The 21,453-nt window shown below is 43.1% G+C and overlaps 1 protein-coding gene across 1 annotated transcript in view; it reads right to left on the bottom strand.

The window, feature by feature from the left end:
- Positions 1-18,934, bottom strand: part of LOC311145081 (mediator of RNA polymerase II transcription subunit 27-like) — a 114,846-nt gene extending 95,912 nt beyond the window's left edge. Inside the window, exons 1-2 of the mRNA XM_084181259.1 lie at positions 18,695-18,934; positions 6,566-6,710 (exon numbers count right to left, since the gene is read on the bottom strand). Coding sequence (XP_084037385.1) covers positions 6,566-6,710; positions 18,695-18,927 — 378 coding nt within the window. The 5' untranslated portion in view covers positions 18,928-18,934. The remainder of the gene's footprint in view (positions 1-6,565; positions 6,711-18,694) is intronic.
- Between the last annotated feature and the right edge of the window lie 2,519 nt (positions 18,935-21,453).

Genomic DNA, 21,453 nt, shown 5'->3' with positions numbered 1-21,453 from the left:
TTCCAGCATGACAATGACCCAAAACACACGGCCAAGGCAACAAAGAAGTGGCTCAAGAAGAAGCACATTAAGGTCCTGGAGTGGCCTAGCCAGTCTCCAGACCTTAATCCCATAGAAAATCTGTGGAGGGAGCTCAATGTTCGAGTTGCCAAACGTCAGCCTCGAAACCTTAATGACTTGGAGAAGATCTGCAAAGAGGAGTGGAACAAAATCCCTCCTGAGATGTGTGCAAACCTGGTGGCCAACTACAAGAAACGTCTGACCTCTGTGATTGCCAAAAAGGGTTTTGCCACCAAGTACTAAGTAATGTTTTGCAGAGGGGTCAAATACTTATTTCCCTCAATAAAATGCAAATCAATTTATAACATTTTTGACATGCGTTTTTCTGGATTTTTTTGTTGTTATTCTGTCTCTCACTGTTCAAATAAACCTACCATTAAAATTATAGACTGATCATGTCTTTTTCAGTGGGCAAACGTACAAAATAAGCAGGGGATCAAATACTTTTTTCCCTCACTGTATTTACATACAGTGAGGAGAACAAGTATTTGATACACTGCCGATTTTGCAGGTTTTCCTACTTACAAAGCATGTAGAGGTCTGTAATTCTTATCATAGGTACACTTCAACTGTGAGAGACGGAATCTAAAACAAAAATCCAGAAAATCACATTGTATGATTTTTAAGTAATTAATTTGCATGACATAAGTATTTGATCACATACCAACCAGTAAGAATTCCGTCTCTCACAGACCTGTTAGTTTTTCTTTAAGAAGCTCGCCTGTTCTCCACTCATTACCTGTATTATTTGCACCTGTTTGAACTCGTTACCTGTATAAAAGACACCTTTCCACAAACTCAATCAAACATACTCCAACCTCTCCACAATGGCCAAGACCAGAGAGCTGTGTAAGGACATCAGGGATACAATTGTAGACCTGCACAAGGCTGGGATGGGCTACAGGACAATAGGCAAGCAGCTTGGTGAGAAGGCAACAACTGTTGGCGCAATTATTAGAAAATGGAAGAAGTTCAAGATGACGGTCAATCACCCTCGGTCTGGGGCTCCATGCAAGATCTCACCTCGTGGGGCATCAATGATCATGAGGAAGGTGAGGGATCAGCCCAGAACTACACGGCAGGACCTGGTCAACGACCTGAAGAGAGCTGGGACCACAGTCTCAAAGAAAACCATTAGTAACACACTACGCCGTCATGGATTAAAATCCTGCAGCGCACGCAAGGTCCCCCTGCTCAAGCCAGCGCATGTCCAGGCCCGCCTGAAGTTTGCCAATGACCATCTGGATGATCCAGAGGAGGAATGGGAGAAGGTAATGTGGTCTGATGAGACTAAAATAGAGCTTTTTGGTCTAAACTCCACTCGCCGTGTTTGGAGGAAGAAGAAGGATGAGTACAACCCCAAGAACACCATCGCAACCGTGAAGCATGGAGGTGGAAACATCATTCTTTGGGGATGCTTTTCTGCAAAGGGGACAGGACGACTGCACTGTATTGTGGGGAGGATCGATGGGGCCATGTATCGCGAGATCTTGGCCAACAACCTCCTTCCCTCAGTAAGAGCATTGAAGATGGGTCGTGGCTGGGTCTTCCAGCATGACAACGACCCGAAACACACAGCCAGGGCAACTAAGGAGTGGCTCCGTAAGAAGCATCTCAAGGTCCTGGAGTGGCCTAGCCAGTCTCCAGACCTGAACCCAATAGAAAATCTTTGGAGGGAGCTGAAAGTCCGTATTGCCCAGCGACAGCCCCGAAACCTGAAGGATCTGGAGAAGGTCTGTATGGAGGAGTGGGCCAAAATCCCTGCTGCAGTGTGTGCAAACCTGGTCAAGACCTACAGGAAACGTATGATCTCTGTAATTGCAAACAAAGGTATCTGTACCAAATATTAAGTTCTGCTTTTCTGATGTATCAAATACTTATGTCATGCAATAAAATGCAAATTAATTACTTAAAAATCATACAAATGTGATTTTCTGGATTTTTGTTTTAGATTCCGTCTCTCACAGTTGAAGTGTACCTATGATAAAAATGACAGACCTCTACATGCTTTGTAAGTAGAAAAACCTGCAAAATCGGCAGTGTATCAAATACTTGTTCTCCCCACTGTATATGGACAAGCAATGACAGAGCGGCATGGGCTAAGATACAGTAGAATATTATACATTTTACATTTTTACATTTTAGTCATTTAGCAGACGCTCTTATCCAGAGCGACTTACAGTTAGTGAGTGCATACATTTTTTAATATCTGCGTCAACCATTAACATATACCATAAGATTTGATAAAGGACAGCTTAAAACACAACACATATGAGATGAGTAGTGCAAGATACGTAAACATTAAAGTGACTAGTGTTCCATTTCTTAAAGTGGCCAGTGATTTCAAATCGGCAGCAGCAGCCTCTAATATGCTAGTGATGGCTATTTAACAGTCTGATGGCCTTGAGATAGAAGCTGTTTTTCATTCTCTCGGTCGCAGCTTTGATGCACCTGTACTGACCTCGCCTTCTGGATGATAGCGGGGTGAACAGGCAGTGGCTCGGGTGGTTGATGTACTTGATGATCTTTTTGGCCTTCCTGTGACATCGGGTGTTGTATGTGTCTTGGAGGGCGGGTAGTTTTCCACCGGCAATGCGTTCGGCAGACCGCACCACCCTCTGGAGAGCCCTGCGGTTGTGGGCGGTGCAGTTGCCGTACCAGGCAGTGATACAGCCTGACAGGATGCTCTCAATTGTGCATCTGTAAAAGTTTGTGAGGGTTTTAGGTGCTAAGCCACATTTCTTCAGCCTGCTGAGATTGAAGAGGCTCTGTTGCGCCTTCTTCACCACACTGTCTGCATGGCTGGACCATTTCAGTTTGTCGGTGATGTGTACGTCAAGGAACTTGAAGATTTCCACCTTCTCCACTGCGGTCCCGTCGATGTGGATAGCGGGGTGCACCCTCTGCTGTTTCCTGAAGACCACGATCATCTCCTTTGTTTTGTTGATGTTAAGTGAGAGGTTATTTTCCTGGCACCACAATCCCAGAGCCCTCATCTCCTCCCTGTAGGCGGTCTCGTTATTGTTGGTAATCAAACCTACTACTGTTGTGTCGTCTGCAAACTTGATGATTGAGTTGGAGGCGTGCTTGGCCACGCAGTCATGGGTGAACAGGGAGTACAGGAGGGGGCTGAGCACGCACCCTTGTGGGGCCCCAGTGCTCAGCGAAGTGGAGATGTTGTTTCCTACCTTCACCACCTGGGGCAGCCCGTCAGGAAGTCCAGGACCCAGTTGCACAGGGCGGGGTTCAGACCCAGGGCCTCGAGCTTAATGATGAGCTTGGAGGGTACTATGGTGTTGAATGCTGAGCTATTGTCAATGAACAGCATTCTTACATAGGTATTCCTCTTGTCCAGATGGGATAGGGCAGTGTGCAGTGTGATGGTGATTGCATCGTCTGTGGATCTATTGGGGCGGTAAGCAAATTGAAGTGGGTCTAGGGTGACCGGTAAGGTAGAGGTGATATGATCCTTGACTAGTCTCTCAAAGCACTTCATGATGACAGAGGTGAGTGCTACAGGGCGAGTCATTTAGTTCAGTTACCTTTGCTTTCTTGGGTACAAGAACAATGGTGGCCATCTTGAAGCATGTGAATAGAGATTGAATATGTCCATAAACACTCCAGCCAGCTGGACTGCGCATGCTCTGAGGACGCAGCTAGGGATGCCGTCTGGGCCGGTAGCCTTGCGGGGGTTAACATGCTTAAATATCTTAATCACGTCGGCCATGGAGAAGGAGAGGCCACAGTCCTTGGTAGTGGGCCTCGTCAGTGGCACTGTGTTATCCTCAAAGCGGGCGAAGGTGTTTAGCTTGTCTGGAAGCGAGACGTCCGTGTCGGCGACGTGGCTGTTTTTCTTTTTGTAGTCCGTGATTGTCTGTAGACCCTGCCACATATATCTCGTGTCTGAGCTGTTGAATTGCGACTCCATTTTGTCTCTATACTGATGTTTTGCCAGTTTAATTGCCTTGCGGAGTGAGTAGCTACACTGTTTGTATTCTGCCATATTCCCAGTCACCTTGCCATGGTTGAATGCGGTGGTTCGCGCTTTTAGAGTTGCGCGAATGCTGCCATCTATCCACGGTTTCTGGTTAGGGTAGGTTTTAATAGTTACAGTGGGCACAACATCACCTATACACCTCCTGATAAACTCAGTCACTGTTTCAGTGTATTCGTCTAAATTATTTTCGGAAGCTTGCCGGAACATATCCCAGTCCACGTGATCAAAACAATCTTGAAGAGTGGATTCCGATTGGTCAGACCAGCGTTGAATAGTCCTTAGCACGAGTACTTCCTGTTTGAGTTTCTGCCTATAGGAAGGGAGAAGCAAAATGGAGTCGTGGTCAGATTTGCCGAAAGGAGGGCGGGGGAGGGCCTTATAACCATCCCGGAAGTTTGAATAGCAATGGTCGAGGATTTTAGCAGCGCGAGTACAGCAGTCGATATGTTGATAGAACTTCGGCAGCCTAGTCCTCAAATTTGCTTTGTTAAAATCCCCGGCTACAATAAATGCAGCCTCAGGATATGTGGTTTCCTGTTTGCATAAAGTCCAGTGAAGTTCATTGAGGGACGTCGTGGTATCGGCTTGAGGGGGGATATACACGGCCGTGACTATAACCAAATAAAATTATCTTGGGAGATAATACGGTCGCCATTTGATTGTGAGATATTCTAGGTCAGGTGAACAGAAGGACTCGAGTTCCTGTATGTTACTACAATTACACCATGAGTCGTTAATCATGAAACACACACCTCCGCCCTTCTGCTTCCCGGAGAGATATTTATTCCTGTCTGCGCGATGAACTGAGAACCCATCTGGCTGGACCGATTTCAACAGAATATCCCAAGAGAGCCATGTTTGTGAAACAGAGTATGTTACAGGCCTCGATGTCTCTCTGGAAAGAAATCCTTGCCCGTAGTTCGTCGACTTTGTTAACCAAAGATTGAACATTAGCGAGTAGGATACTTGGAAGCGGTGGGTGGTGTGCGCGCCTCCTAAGTCGAACCAGCAGGCCGCGCCGAATGCCTCTCCTCCGCCGGCGATGTTTTGGGTCAGCCGCTGGAATCAGTTCAGTTGCCCTGGGGAGAGCAAACAAAGGATCTGCTTCGGGAAAGTCGTATTCCTGGTCATATAATGCTGGTGAGTTACCGCCGCTCTGATATCCAATAGTTTTTCCCGGCTGTATGTAATGATGTAAAACACTGTAAAACAAAATACTGCAAAGTTTCCTAAGAGCTAGTCGTGAGGCCGCCATCTTCGTCTGCGCCAGGATCACTATTATCCTGATGGAAGCAGGGAGAATAGGCCATGGCTCGGGTGGCTGGGATCTCTGATTATCTTCTTGGCCTTCCTGTGACACCTGGTGTTGTAGGTGTCCTGGACGGCAGGCAGTGAGCACCCAATGGTGCGTTCGGCTGAGCGTACCACCCTCTGTAGTGCCTTGCGGTCAGCGGTGGTGGAGTTGCCGTACCAGGCTGTGATGCTGTAGAACACTGAGGGCCCTCTAAGAAAATAGTACTACGACTACGGGGGGTGAGCCGGAGTGGAGAGCTTGAATTCAGACAATTGAGTCAAAAACCACAATATACGAACTAGAAACCTATTTTTGTGTATTTTAGGGTACTTTTTCGTACCATAATACTTTGACCACAAATTGCGTGCATGGTACGCAAACTTTGTGCAGGTTAGCAAGTCTGTAAAAGGTTCAACACCACTTAGGCACAAGTGTGTCAGCTACGGGAGTGGGTGCCACCTGTTCAACAGCACAAACCGTCATTCTGTTACCAAACTTTGAATCTGCACTGTTCTTCAAGTAAATGTGTTTTTGTAAAATGTTCTGTGGAAATGGTTAAAAGTAGTCCTTGTGCATAGAGTGGTATCGTTTGTTTAACTTTGAAATCATTGTTTTTTGTTTGACATACATTTTAAAGTAAAAACTCTGAGTCTCAACATCACTTTGTTACCATGGAATTTCCAATATGCTATATGATGAGCTTAAAAAGAATGGGAGGCGTGGCATCATAGCTTGATACATACAGTATAGGCTAATGTATGTTACCATATACCGTGCATCGGCATTTTATTTCAAATCAATCTTTACCTTACCTGTTATTTAAGACTTCCAGCATATGCTTTAAAAACTGAATCATTTCCATCAGAGCATTGTATTTGGAGAGTTGCGACAATGGGGTGGTCAGAGATGCTACACTGGGGGCATAATGTTCACGTAACTAATGCAGCCTGTCATTGTAGGTTTTTAGCTGATACACTGGAAGCGTATCCCGGAGGAAACAGAAGCTAAACTTTATCATGTGTTTACCATGTGTCAATTTGGATCAAACAAATAATGTTAAGGATGGGAGTGGCTTCACATTCAAATTGTCCACAAGATTCCAATCTTTGACACATGAAAGAAACTGCATTGCAGAAAATCCACTATGCCCTATGATTGAATTCTGGCCGTACAATATTTTTTCCTTTGTAGGCCAGTAGAAAAGCTTGGCCTACCTTGTTAGACCACTTGTAAGCCTGAAGGAGCTGACTGTACAGCGGGGTCTTGTCCTGAACTGGGTCCAGACTCAACAGGCCACTGTTGTGAAGGGGATGACTCTCTGAAGGTCTGCCAACCAGGGTACTGAGGCGTTCCAATTCACTACATAAGTACATAGAATAGCAGCTGTTAGAATAGGCTTGTGTTTCCCTTTAACACAAGGATGGGCAACTTTGATTTGGTTGGGGGCCACAAAAAATCTGAACTCATTATGGGGGGCCGCAGTGGATCGCAGGTCTGGGTACCCACATCCATACCCACACATGCAGTCAGAGCTTAGCATTTTGGGGGGCCCTAATCAACATTTTGGTACAGAATATCATCATAGTCTAGCAAAGGCTGCAACAAGGTCTTTTCTAGCTTGAAATGAAATTCTTCCTAAAGAAAAAGCCCAGCTTAAGTTTAAGTGAGCTGTTGAATGTGGGATTTAAAATAGAGAGCTTCATCAAGGTGAAATCCCAAGTACTTGTACGATGACACCACCTCTATTGGCTTGTTTGAGTGACTATCTGAGGCAGAGTAGGGGGTTGCTTTGAGCGGAAAGAGGTTATGTTGGACATTAAACGCTTCCTGCAATTTGTGAAATGCCTTAACTAGTGTGGGATCAGTGCTATAGATAGTGTCATCTGCATATACACTGAGGAACATCTGCTCTTTCCATGACATAGGCTGACCAGGTGAATCCAGGTGAGAGCTATGATCCCTTATTGATGTCACTTGTTAAATCCACTTCAAATCAGTGTAGATGAAGTGGAGGAGACAGGTTAAAGAAGGATTTGTAAGTCTTGAGAAAATTGAGACATGGATTGTGTATATGTGCCATTCAGAGGGTGAATGGGCAAGATACAAGTTTTAAGTACCTTTGAATGGGGTATGGTAGTAGGTGCCAGGCATACCGGTTTGAGTGAGTCAAGAATGGAAATGCTGCTGGGTTTTTCACACCCAACAGTTTCCCGTGTATATCAAGAATGGTCCACCATCCAAAGGACATCCAGCCAACTTGACACAACTGTGGGAATCATTGGCATCAACATGGGGCCAGCATCCCTGTGGAACTCTTTAGACTCTTTGTAGATTCCATGCACCGACTAATTTATTTAATTATTTTGTCATTTAGCAGACGCTCTTATCCAGAGCGACTTACAGGAGCAATTACGGTTAAGTGCCTTGCTCAAGGGCACAGACAGATTTGTTACCTAGTCGGCTCGGGGATTAGAACCAGCAACCTTTCGGTTACTGGCACAACGCTCTTAACCACTAAGCTACCTGCCGCCCCCAGGCTGTTCTGAGGGCAAAAGGGGGTGCAACTCAATATTAGGAAGGTGTTCCTAATGTTTGTACACTCAGTGTAGATGTACCTTTGCATCAGCAATTTTTTCACACCAGTCATCAATAGTGAACAATAATGGCCCAAGAATGGAACCCTGCGGCACTCAAGTATTTAAAGGAAGCTTGTCAGAAGTCACGCCATCAACCTGTACACGTTGTGATCTAACACTAAGATAATCATTCAACCAACCAACAGCTTTACTTGAAAGGCCTATGTTTGACAAGCACTGCATCAATATCTCTTGGTCTACCGCGTCAAACGCCTTAGAGAAATCCATGAACAAAGCAGCACAATGCTGTTTAGGAGCAAGTGCTTCCAGTCTATCATTAGTAACTTTCATGGTCACCGTAGCAGTGCTATACTTCTTTCTAAATCCAGACTGAAACTGGTTCAGGACATTATTGGTGTATAAAAACTCCTTCAGCTGCTAACTAACAAGTCAGGGCTCCAGACTGCAACCATTTAGTCACATTTTGTGACCCTTTGACTTGTCTTGTGTGAGTAAAACTTTTTAATTGGAACATTCATTTCATGGTCACCTCACTCAAAAGTTTCAAAACACAATATTTTTTTGCCGGCTAAAACCATGATTTGGTCAAACAGTAAAAGTGCATTACCCTCATGATTCCTGTAATGAAAGTGTATGCCCTGTCCCTGGGCCTGTTTCACTGGGGCCTGCTGATATGATGAGCAAGCCACTCTCTCTCTCTCCCCCGATGTGCACTCCGGGAGAGAGAAAAGGGCTTCTGATTGTATAACATTTGCGGGAAATACACAGCTTTGGAAGCAACTGATGTTGTTCTCAGCTGTCTGTGGGTATAATTTGTATCTGTCATCTCTAAATAATTTTGATATGGCTTTAAGATACGGAGCGAGGGAAATGCGCAATTGGGCAACGGCCACTGCGAGTGCATAGGGTAGCAGGCTACAACTTCAATGTTTTTTTAGGACATCACATTTACTGTTAGATTAATACATGACTACTAGCATTGGGTATTATATTTAGTGTTAGTGACCTAGCTAATGTGTTCTGAGTTTCACTTACTCATGTGAAAAATAAATTAGAATATGATATTAGTGCACATAAAGACATAGCCAAATTCATCTTTATTGAACAACAAAATTCACAAGATTGTGGAGCCATATTTTAACAGTGAAATATAACAACAATACCCTATTGTCAACCCACAATTCATGATAATCACTGGATTTTCTTGCACATCAAAATACAGTGCATTCGGAAAGTATTCAGACCACCTGACTTTTTCCACATTTTGTTAGGTTACAGCCTTATTCTAAAATTGATTGAATAGTTTTTTTCCCCTCATCAATCTACACACAATACCCTATAATGACGAAACAAAAACAGGTTTTTAGAAATGTTTGCTAATTTATATAAAATAAATGAAATATCACATTTACATAAGTATTCAGACCATTTACTCAGTACTTTGTTGAAGCAGCTTTGGCAGCGATTACTGCCTCGATTCTTCTTGGGTATGACACTACAAGCTTGGCAAACCTGTATTTGGGGAATTTCTCCCATTCTTCTCTGTAAATCCTCTCAAGCTCTGTCAGGTTGGATGGGGAGCGTCACTGCACAGCTATTTTCAGGTCTCTCCAAAGATGTTCGATCGGGTTCAAGTCCAGGCTCTGGCTGGGCCACTCAAGGATATTCAGAGACTTGTCCCGAAGCCACTCCTGCGTTGTCTTGGCTGTGTGCTTAGGGTCGTTGTCCTGTTTGAAGGTGAACTGTCGCCCCAGTCTGAGGTCCTGAGTGCTCTGGAGCAGGTTTTCATCAATGATCTCTCTGTACTTTGCTCCGTTCATCTTTCCCTCGATCCTGACTAGTCTCCCAATCCCTGCCACTGAAAAACATCCCCACAGCATGATGCTGCCACCACAATGCTTTACCGTAGGGATAGTGCCAGGTTTCCTCCAGACGTGACGCTTCGCACTCAGGCCAAAGAGTTCAATCTTGTCATACATGTTTGACTGTCTGTAATCTCTCCACTGGTGTGAATAAACATAAAATCATTTAAGATCGACTTTGAGGTCCTTAGTGGTAATTTCCACGACACTTGGTTTAATCAGAACAGAGAATCTTGTTTCTCATGGTCTGAGAATCCTTTCGGTGCCTTTTGGCAAACTCCAAACGGGCTGTCATGTGCCTTTTACTGAGGAGTGGCTTCCCTCTGGCCATTCTACCATAAAGGCCTGATTGGTGGAGTGCTGCAGAGATGGTTGACATTCTGGAAGGTTCTCCCATCTCCACAAAGGAACTCTGGAGCTCTGTCAGTGACCATCGGGTTCTTGGTCACCTCCCGACCAAGGCCGTTCTCCCCCGATTGCTCAGTTTGGCCGGGCGGCCAGCTCTAGGAAGAGTCTTGGTGGTTCCAAACTTCTTCCATTTAAAGAATGATGGGAGGCCACTGTGTTCTTGGGGATCTTCCTCAGATCTGTGTCTCGACACAATCCTGTCTCGGAGCTCTACGGACAATTTCTTCAACCTCATGGCTTGGTTTTTGCTCTGACATGCACTGTCAGCTGTGGGACCTTATATAGCCAGGTGTGTGCTTTTCCAAATCATGTCCAATCAATTGAATTTACCACAGGTGGACTCCAATCAAGTCGTAGAAACATTTCAAGGATGATCAATGGAAACAGGACGCACCTGAGCTCAATTTCAAGTCTCATAGCAAACGGTCTGAATACTTATGTAAATAAGGTATTTCTGTGTTTTATTTTGAATACATGTGCAAACATTTCTAGAAACCTGTTTTGGCTGTGTCATTCTGTGGTATTGTGTGTAGATTGATGCTGACCATTTTTTATTTAATCAATTTTAGAATAAGGCTGTAACATAACAAAATGTGGAAAAAGTCAAGGGGTCTGAATACTTTCCGAATGCACTGTATCTTCAATCATGTATTCCTGCTTAGACATGTTAGATGAAACAACATATTTATTGAATAGCCTACCGTCTCAGTAGTCTGTTACACAGTCTAAAAAACACTGAATTACTTTATAAAGGTGATTTTTTCTATTACGTGATGCCGTGGAAACAAATTGATGCGACCAAACCATGGGCTGGTGCCACCAACTGAAGTGTTAAGGACTTTGGCAAGAACAGAGAGTTTGGAAACGGGAATGTAGTTGTTTAGACTAGAAGGATCCCCCCCCCCCTCCCCCTTTAACAGTGGGATCTTAAATCATCTAAGAACTTCTAAACTATCCAAGGAAAATCATGCACATGGCAAATGCATAATATTTTCAATAGTCAGTTTTCACCTTTCTTATGTTACTAATTATCCTGCATCAGCTACCAGGTTTATGCAACGTCATTTTAGAGGTGCAAGGGTATGCATCTTTGTTAAGATTTGTTTATCACCAAAGGAATATATACTGAACAAAAATATAAACACAACATGCAACAATTTCAAAGACTTTACTGAGTTACAGTTCATATAAGGAAATCAGTCAATTGAAATCAATTCATTAGGCCCTAATCTATGGATTTCACATGACTGGGAATAAAGATATGTAACTGTTAGCCACAGATACCTAAAAAAAACAAAAAAACAATTTGCCTCATGCAGCGTGACATCTCCTTCGCACAGAGTTGATCAGGCTGTTGATTGTGGCATGTGGAATGTTGTTCCACTCCTCTTCAATGGCTGTGCGAAGTTGCTGGATATTGGTGGGAACTGGAACACGCTGTCGTACACGTCGATCCAGAGCATCCCAAACATGCTCAATGGGTCACATGTCTGGTGAGTATGCAGGCCATAGAAGAACTGGGACATTTTCAGCTTTCTGGAATTGTGTACAGATCCTTGTGACATGGGGCTGTGCATTATCATGCTGAAACATGAGGTGATAACGGCTGATGAATGGCACGACAATGGGTCTCAGGATCTCGTCACGGTATCTCTGTGCATTCAAATTGCCATCGATAAAATGCTATTGTGTTTGTTGTCCGTAACTTATACCTGCCCATACTATAACCCCACCGCCACCATGGGGCACTCGTTCACAACGTTGACATCAGCAAACTGCTCGCCCACATCATGCCACACACACACTGTCTGCCATCTGCCGGGTACAGTTGAAACCGGGATTTATCCGTGAAGAGCACACTTCTCCAGCATGCCAGAGGCCATCGAAGGTGAGCATTTGCCCACTGAAGTCAGTTACGACACGAACTGCAGTCAGGTCAAGATCCTGGTGAGGACGACGAGCACGCAGAGGGGCTTCCCTGAGACGGTTTTTGACAGTTTGCACAGAAATTATTTGGTTGTGCAAACCCACAGTTTCATCAGCTGTCCGGGTGGCTGATATCAGATGATCCCGAAGGTGAAGAAGCCGTATGTGGAGGTCCTTGCTGGCGTGGTTACACGTGGACAGTTGAACATACTACCAAATTCTCTAAAACTACGTTGAAGGCAGCTAAGTGTAGAGAAATGAACATAAAATGATCTGACAACAGCGGTGTTGGACATTCCTGCAGTCAGAATGCCAATTGCACATTCCCTCAAAACATGAGACATCTGTGGCATTGTGTTGTGTGACAAAACCGCACATGTAAAAATGTGGTATTTTATTGTCCCCAGCACAAGATGCACCTGTGTAATGATCATGCTCTTTAATCAGCTTATTGATATGCCACACCTGTCAGGTGGATGGATTATCTTGACAAAGGAGAAATGCTCACTAACAGGGATGTAAACAAATTTGTGCACAAAATTTGAGAGAAATATGCTTTTTCTGCATATGGAACATTTCTGGGATGTTTTATTTCAACTCATGAATGATGGACACTTAACATGTTGCGTTTATATTTTTGTTCAGTGTGAAAAACATAAACTAGATTTTGCATCATTGATGCACATTACTGACCATTCCTTTCTGGGAGTTTAACTTTTGCCTTCAAATCAAAGTAACGTTAACTTAGCTAGCTACACGTTTCACAACGACAATCATTGTGCAATGGAAAGCAAGCCTCATGTATGCCTAGACTTGAAAATACATTCAAAATATTGAGGTGCCTACAAGAATGCCAGTGTGCTGGTTTTTATTTATTTATTGATAGCTAGCTAGTTGATATGCTGAATTTCGCTTGCGCACATAAAAAAATGTTTTTGCTATGGTCTGTGACTGTGAGCTAGGCTAACGTGTATATATATATACAGTGAGAGAAAAAAGTATTTGATCCCCTGCTGATTTTGTACGTTTGCCAACTGACAAAGACATGATCAGTCTATAATTTTAATGGTAGGTTTATTTGAACAGCGAGAGACAGAATAACAACAAAAAAATACAGAAAAACTCATGTCAGAAATGTTATAAATTGATTTGCATTTTAATGAGGGAAATAAGTATTTGACCCCTCTGCAAAACATGACTTAGTACTTGGTGGCAAAACCCTTTTTGGCAATCACAGAGGTCAGATGTTTCTTGTAGTTGGCCACCAGGTTTGCACACATCTCAGGAGGGATTTTGTTCCACTCCTCTTTGCAGATCTTCTCCGAGTCATTAAGGTTTTGAGGCTGATGTTTGGCAACTCGAACCTTCAGCTCCCTCCACAGATTTTCTATGGGATTAAGGTCTGGAGACTGGCTAGGCCACTCCAGGACCTTAATATGCTTCTTCTTGAGCCACTCCTTTGTTGCCTTGGCCGTGTGTTTTGGGTCATTGTCATGCTGGAATACCCATCCACGACCCATTTTCAATGCCCTGGCTGAGGGAAGGAGGTTCTCACCCAAGATTTGACGGTACATGGTGCCGTCCATCGTCCCTTTGATGCGGTGAAGTTGTCCTGTCCCCTTAGCAGAAAAACACCCCCAAAGCATAAGGTTTCCACCTCCATGTTTGACGGTGGGGATGGTGTTCTTGGGGTCATAGGCAGCATTCCTCCTCCTCCAAACACGGCGAGTTGAGTTGATGCCAAAGAGCTCCATTTTGGTCTCATCTGACCACAACACTTTCACCCAGTTCTCCTCTGAATCATTCACATGTTCATTGGCTAACTTCAGACAGGCCTGTATATGTGCTTTCTTGAGCAGGGGGACCTTGCGGGCGCTGCAGGATTTCAGTCCTTCACGGTGTAGTGTGTTACCAATTGTTTTCTTGGTGACTATGGTCCCCGCTGCCTTGAGATCATTGACAAGATCCTCCCGTGTAGTTCTGGGCTGATTCCTCACCATTCTCATGATCATTACCACTCCACGAGGTGAGATCTTGCATGGAGCCCCAGGCCGAGGGAGATTGACAGTTCTTTTGTGTTTCTTCCATTTGCAAATAATCGCAACAACTGTTGTCACCTTCTCACCAAGCTGCTTGGCGATGGTCTTGTAGCCCATTCCAGCCTTGTGTAGGTCTACAATCTTGTCCCTGACATCCTTGGAGAGCTCTTCGGTCTTGGCCATGGTGGAGAGTTTGGAATCTGATTGAATGATTGCTTCTGTGGACAGGTGTCTTTTATACAGGTAACAAGCTGACATTAGGAGCACTCCCTTTAAGAGTGTGCTCCTAATCTCAGCTCGTTACCTGTATGAAAGACACCTGGGAGCCAGAAATCTTTCTGATTGAGAGGGGGTCAAATACTTATTTCCCTCATTAAAATGCAAATCAATTTATAACATTTTTGACATGCGTTTTTCTGGATTTTTTTTCTGTCTCTCACTGTTCAAATAAACCTACCATAAAAATGTTAGACTGATCATTTCTTTGTCAGTGGGCAAACGTACAAAATCAGCAGGGGATCAAATACTTTTTTCCTCTCACTGTGTGTGTATATATATATATATATATATATATATATACACACACAGTGGGGAGAACAAGTATTTGATACACTGCCGATTTTGCAGGTTTTCCTACTTACAAAGCATGTAGAGGTCTGTCATTTTTATCATAGGTACACATTAACTGTGAGAGACGGAATCTAAAACAAAAACCCAGAAAATCACATTGTATGACTTTTAAGTAATTAATTTGCATTGTATTGCATGACATAAGTAATTGATCACCTACCAACCAGTAAGAATTCCGTCTCTCACAGACCTGTTAGTTTTTCTTTAAGAAGCCCTCCAGTTCTCCACTCATTACCTGTATTAACTGCACCTGTTTGAACTAGTTACCTGTATAAAAGACACCTGTCCACACACTCAATCAAACAGACTCCAACCTCTCCACAATGGCCTAGACCAGAGAGCTGTGTAAGGGCATCGGGGATAAAATTGTAGACCTACACAAGGCTGGGATGGGCTACAGGACAATAGGCAAGCAGCTTGGTGAGAAGGCATCAACTGTTGGCGCAAATATTAGAAAATGGAAGAAGTTCAACATGACGGTCAATCACCCTCGGTCTGGGGCTCCATGCAAGATCTCTCCTCGTGGGGCATCAATGATCATGAGGAAGGTGAGGGATCAGCCCAGAACTACACGGCAGGACCTGGTCAATGACCTGAAGAGAGCTGGGACCACAGTCTCAAAGAAAACCATTAGTAACACACTACGCCGTCATGGATTAAAATCCTGCAGCGCACGCAAGGTCCCCCTGCTCAAGCCAGCGCATGTCCAGGCCCATCTGAAGTTTGCCAATGACCATCTGGATGATCCAGAGGAGGAATGGGAGAAGGTCATGTGGTCTGATGAGACAAAAATAGAGCTTTATGATCTAAACTCCACTTGCCGTGTTTGGAGGAAGAAGAAGGATGAGTACAACCCCAAGAACACCATCCCAACCGTGAAGCATGGAGGTGGAAACATAATTCTTTGGGGATGCTTTTCTGCAAAGGGGACAGGACGACTGCACCGTATTGAGGGGAGGATGGATGGGGCCATGTATCGCGAGATCTTGGCCAACAACCTCCTTCCCTCAGTAAGAGCATTGAAGATGGGTCGTGGCTGGGTCTTCCAGCATGACAACGACCCGAAACACACAGCCAGGGCAACTAAGGAGTGGCTCCGTAAGAAGCATCTCAAGGTCCTGGAGTGGCCTAGCCAGTCTCCAGACCTGAACCCAATAGAAAATCTTTGGAGGGAGCTGAAAGTCCGTATTGCCCAGCGACAGCCCCGAAACCTGAAGGATCTGGAGAAAGTCTGTATGGAGGAGTGGGCCAAAATCCCTGCTGCAGTGTGTGCAAACCTGGTCAAGACCTACAGGAAACGTATGATCTCTGTAATTGCAAACAAAGGTTTCTGTACCAAATATTAAGTTCTGCTTTTCTGATGTATCAAATACTTATGTCATGCAATAAAATGCAAATTAATTACTTAAAAATCATACAATGTGATTTTCTGGATTTTTGTTTTAGATTCCGTCTCTCACAGTTGAAGTGTACCTATGATAAAAATGACAGACCTCTACATGCTTTGTAAGTAGGAAAACCTGCAAAATCGGCAGTGTATCAAATACTTGTTCTCCCCACTATATATACATACACAGTGGGGAAAAAAAGTATTTAGTCAGCCACCAATTGTGCAAGTTCTCCCACTTAAAAAGATGAGAGAGGCCTGTAATTTTCATCATAGGTACACGTCAACTATGACAGACAAAATGAGAAAAAAAATCCAGAAAATCACATTGTAGGATTTTTAATGAATTTATTTGCAAATTATCGTGGAAAATAAGTATTTGGTCAATAACAAAAGTTTCTCAATACTTTGTTATATACCCTTTGTTGGCAATGACACAGGTCAAACGTTTACTGTAAGTCTTCACAAGGTTTTCACACACTGTTGCTGGTATTTTGGCTCCTCTAGACCAAAGTAACAAAGCCTACCATCAGTAACACACTACGCCGCCAGGGACTCAAATCCTGCAGTGCGAGACGTGTCACCCTGCTTAAGCCAGTACATGTCCAGGCCCGTCTGAAGTTTGCTAGAGTGCATTTGGATGATCCAGAAGAGGATTGGGAGAATGTCATATGGTCAGATGAAACCAAAATAGAACTTTTTGGTAAAAACTCAACTCGTCGTGTTTGGAGGACAAAGAATGCTGAGTTGCATCCAAAGAACACCATACCTACTGTGAAGCATGGGGGTGGAAACATCATGCTTTGGGGCTGTTTTTCAGCAAAGGGACCAGGACGACTGATCCGTGTAAAGGAAAGAATGAATGGGGCCATGTATCGTGAGATTTTGAGTGAAAACCTCCTTCCATCAGCAAGGGCATTGAAGATGAAATGTGGCTGGGTCTTTCAGCATGACAATGATCCCAAACACACCGCCCGGGAAACGAAGGAGTGGCTTCGTAAGAAGCATTTCAAGGTCCTGGAGTGGCCTAGCCAGTCTCCAGATCTCAACCCCATAGAAAATCTTTGGAGGGAGTTGAAAGTCCGTGTTGCCCAGCGACAGCCCCAAAACATCACTGCTCTAGAGGAGATCTGCATGGAGGAATGGGCCAAAATACCAGCAACAGTGTGTGAAAACCTTGTGAAGACTTACAGAAAACGTTTGACCTGTGTCATTGCCAACAAAAGGTATATAACAAAGTATTGAGAAACTTTTGTTATTGACCAAATACTTATTTTCCACCATAATTTGCAAATAAATTCATAAAAAATCCTACGTGATTTTCAGGATATTTTTTTCTCATTTTGTCTGTCATAGTTGACGTGTACCTATGATGAAAATTACAGGCCTCTCTCATCTTTTTAAGTGGGAGAACTTGCACAATTGATGGCTGACTAAATACTTTTTTTCCCCCACTGTATGTGGGAACTCCTTCAAGACTGTTTGAAAAGCATTCCAGGTGAAGCTGGTTGAGAGAATGCCAAGAGAGTGCAAAGCTGTCATCAAGGCAAAATGGTGGCTATTTGAAGAATCTCAAATATATAATATTTGGTTTATAATAATAATAATAATATGCCATTTAGCAGACGCTTTTATCCAAAGCGACTTACAGTCATGCGTGCATACATCATTATTATTTTTTTGTGTATGGGTGGTCCAGGGGATCGAACCTACTACCTTGGCGTTACAAGCGCCATGCTCTACCAGCTGAGCTACAGAGGACCACCCATACACCTTTTTGGTTACTACATGATTCCATATGTGTTATTTCATAGTTTTGATATCTTCACTATTATTCAACAATGTAGAAAATATTACAAATAAAGAAAAACCCTTGAATGAGTAGGTGTTCTAAAACTTTTGACCGGTAGTGTACACCCACAATTGCTGATGATCCAGATACTCAACTAGTCTCAAGAAGGCCAGTTGTATTGCTTCTTTAAATTAGCACAACAGTTTTCAGCTGTGCTAACATAATTGCAAAAGGGTTTTCTAATGATCAATTAGCCTTTTAAAATGATAAACTTGGATTAGCAAACAACGTGCCATTGGAACACAGGACTGATGGTTGCTGATAATGGGCCTCTGTACGCCTATGTAGATATTCCTTTTTTTTTTTAATCAGCCGTTTCCAGCTACAATAGCCATTTACAACATTAACAATGTCTATACTGTATTTCTGATCAATTTGATGTTATTTGAATGGACAAAAAAATTGATTTTCTTTCGAAAACAAGGAAATTTCGAAGTGACCCCAAACTTTTGAACGGTAGTGTGTACACACACACGCGCGCGCACGCCATTTCTACTTCAACCAAGTCATGGATACTAGCTAGTTGGAAATAAGTTTTTAGTTGGATAACATCAATTAATTCCTCAAGCCTATCTAGCACGCTAACTTGTGTGTTTACAGTAAAGATTTAGCTAGCTAACGTTAGCACTTACAGCTACTCACTTCAAGTCGCGATTCACAGACTGCAGGTTATCTTGAAACGCAGTAATAAAAACCTTTTCGCGTCCTTCAAGGGTTTCTTTGTTTTTCATCCCATCTTTCAGAGAGTCAAAAACCCTTGTTACACTTGAACGAAGTGCCTGAATAGCACTTATTGCTTGAGAAAATGCTTCTAAATTCACACCAACGTTCATTGCTTCCGCCATTTTTTCCGCACGCTGGGATGAACGTCGCATAAACACCGTCATCAAGATGTAGTGCGCAGCAAGGGAAATGTAGTTCTCTCTTTCCGTGCCTGCTGTCTTCTACATTTTCATTTTCGTCATTTAGCAGACGCTCTTATCCAGAGCGACTTACAAATTGGTGCATTCACCTTATGATAGCCAGTGGGACAACCACTTTACAATATTTTTTTCTTTCTTTTTTCTCTTTGGGGTGGGGTAGAAGGATTACTTTATCCTATCCCAGGTATTCCTTAAAGAAATTTGCTAACTGCCAGTATACATTTTCCCATTCAACTACTTCTTAAATAATTTTGAACTACCGTTATATTGCTCTCTACAAACATTGTGCATTGTGTCACTGTCTGTCTGTGACAATAATTTGGCTTCATATGACCCTGTAGAAGTGGGTAGGCTGTTTAAGCCCATTGGTCTGTGTGGCCAGGCATCAGGACCATGGACAGCTCAACTCAGGGTTCTTCCCTGAGAAGCCCCCCTAGGCTTTGATGCTGTTACTTACATTTACATGTACATTTTAGTCATTTAGCAGACGTTCTTATCCAGAGCGACAGTTACACCCATCCAAAAGTTGCAAATTAAGGCTACTTTTTTTTACTATCCAGCTTAATTAGGTATCAATTTGGCTATTTGCAATTGTCAACAAGGAAAATGAAATGTAAATAGCATAAGTTATAGCTTGCTAAAGGTATGTAGGCCTACACTAGGGTTCCCCAATAGGCTGAGCGAAAACTAGAGATCCTTATCTGTCTGTCTTTAGTGATTTTTGAGCTGCTCCTTTAAGCAGGACGGGTAGCCCGATCGGCTCATGGGGTGGTTATATTTCTGACTGGTAAAAGTTGCGTAGATACAGATCAGATACTGATAGCCAAATATGGAAACGAAAATATAGCAGGAGAACAATGGCAGGAGGGAATTTATGAAATAAGCGAGTGTGTTTATGCATATGGGAAAGTGATGTCGAGAGAGAGCGCGCGAGAGAGCTCTTTCCTTCTGCCCTTGAGCGCCTAGTACAAAACCGAAATCGTAAAAAGTAATGGAACATGAATTGAGGCAGTACCACTTCTGAAAAAGTCTTTAAATGTAATATATTTCCAACAAGAAGTCAACTATTGCGCGTACGGGATGTATAGGATACCATCCTAACAACGCACTGCTTTCCTCAAAAGTATACCAAACAGAAGGGAAACAAACAGAAGGGGAGAGCATCTCATCTAATCCTCTTACAGAAGGGAATACGGTAACGTTAAGCTTCATTTCAACGACGAACCAATGCAGAGGCGTTAGAATGCTGAGAACACTTTTGCAAAGGATGCACCCATGACAGAATGATCATACCTTCCCGGAGCAATTTGGTAAGTGTTCGAGTTCTACCGTGAACATAGAGGATGGTAACTGTTGTAACTGTGCACCTTCAAAATTGTATGGGCCTAATGTTTATAATCTTGCAACCAGATATTTCTTATAATCAACCATTATAGCCTACATTTGAAGACAGCATTAGGCTACACACTTCAGAGAAATTCAGAGGTTTGGAAAGGGCATCAACGTCGAGAACATCAGTTGTCCACATATTGGACAAGTCCACACATTATCAAAGTTGATCAGATTAATTATTTTTTATTTGCAAATTGTAGACTGCAGCATAGGTCTGTCACCATCTGCCTGGGAGAAGTTGTCGACAGTTCCGTTACCTCTGATGGCAATAGTTGGCAAACCCAAGAGCGCAACAGACATCCGTCTGTGGGGACTAGGATATATTTTTGAACTTGCAGTTTTGTTTGGGAAATTCATTAATTAGGGTAGTATTGTGAATATAGATTGGATGTGAAAACAAACGTGAAAGGTTACAATATTATTTATTTTTAAACTACGGTATAGCCTACCGACATTAATTAGAACAGATTTCAAATGGGTTCAAGTTTCTCTAATGAAAGATTTATGTTTAGCCTAATTGCTAGTTGTAAAAACCGTAGCCTATTAGGTATAGTTTTAGTTTGCCTTATTTGGCTGGAAATGTGAGTGGCAATTCTCCCAAAAAAGTTAAATAAATTTTTAATAAATTATTGTATTTTCTCCTTCTCAATATAGCTTTTGACTGACATGAAACACAACAAAATCTCATCTAGAGAGAGCTTCTGAGTGGACAGTGGAATATTCTCATGGACATATGGACTGCTTTTAGTATGGCTTGCCTGGAGTGCCAAAGGTGGTCGATCTGCGAAATATTAGCATTGTATACATTTCTATTAAAATAAGCTCTTGTAACTATAATTTAAAGTAATACTTTAATTGATTTGTTTTTATCATAGGATAACAAATATTTCAAAACAGAAGTACGTGTATCTTATTTAGGCAAGCAACATTTGTATGCAAAACCAGCAGAGTTGTAAGGCTGTATCCTGCAAGCGGCAGGTGTCCCTCCCAAGATGAAAACCAACCGGATTCCAAGCTGATCCTCTCCCAGTGTGGACCGACGGTGGCACCACTTGCCTCCTCCCTCCTGACTCTCGGTCTTGGACC

The sequence above is a fragment of the Coregonus lavaretus genome, assembly GCF_964263955.1.
Source record: "Coregonus lavaretus genome assembly, chromosome: 17".
Taxonomy (NCBI): domain Eukaryota; kingdom Metazoa; phylum Chordata; class Actinopteri; order Salmoniformes; family Salmonidae; genus Coregonus; species Coregonus lavaretus.
This window is presented reverse-complemented; position numbering and strand designations above follow the sequence as displayed.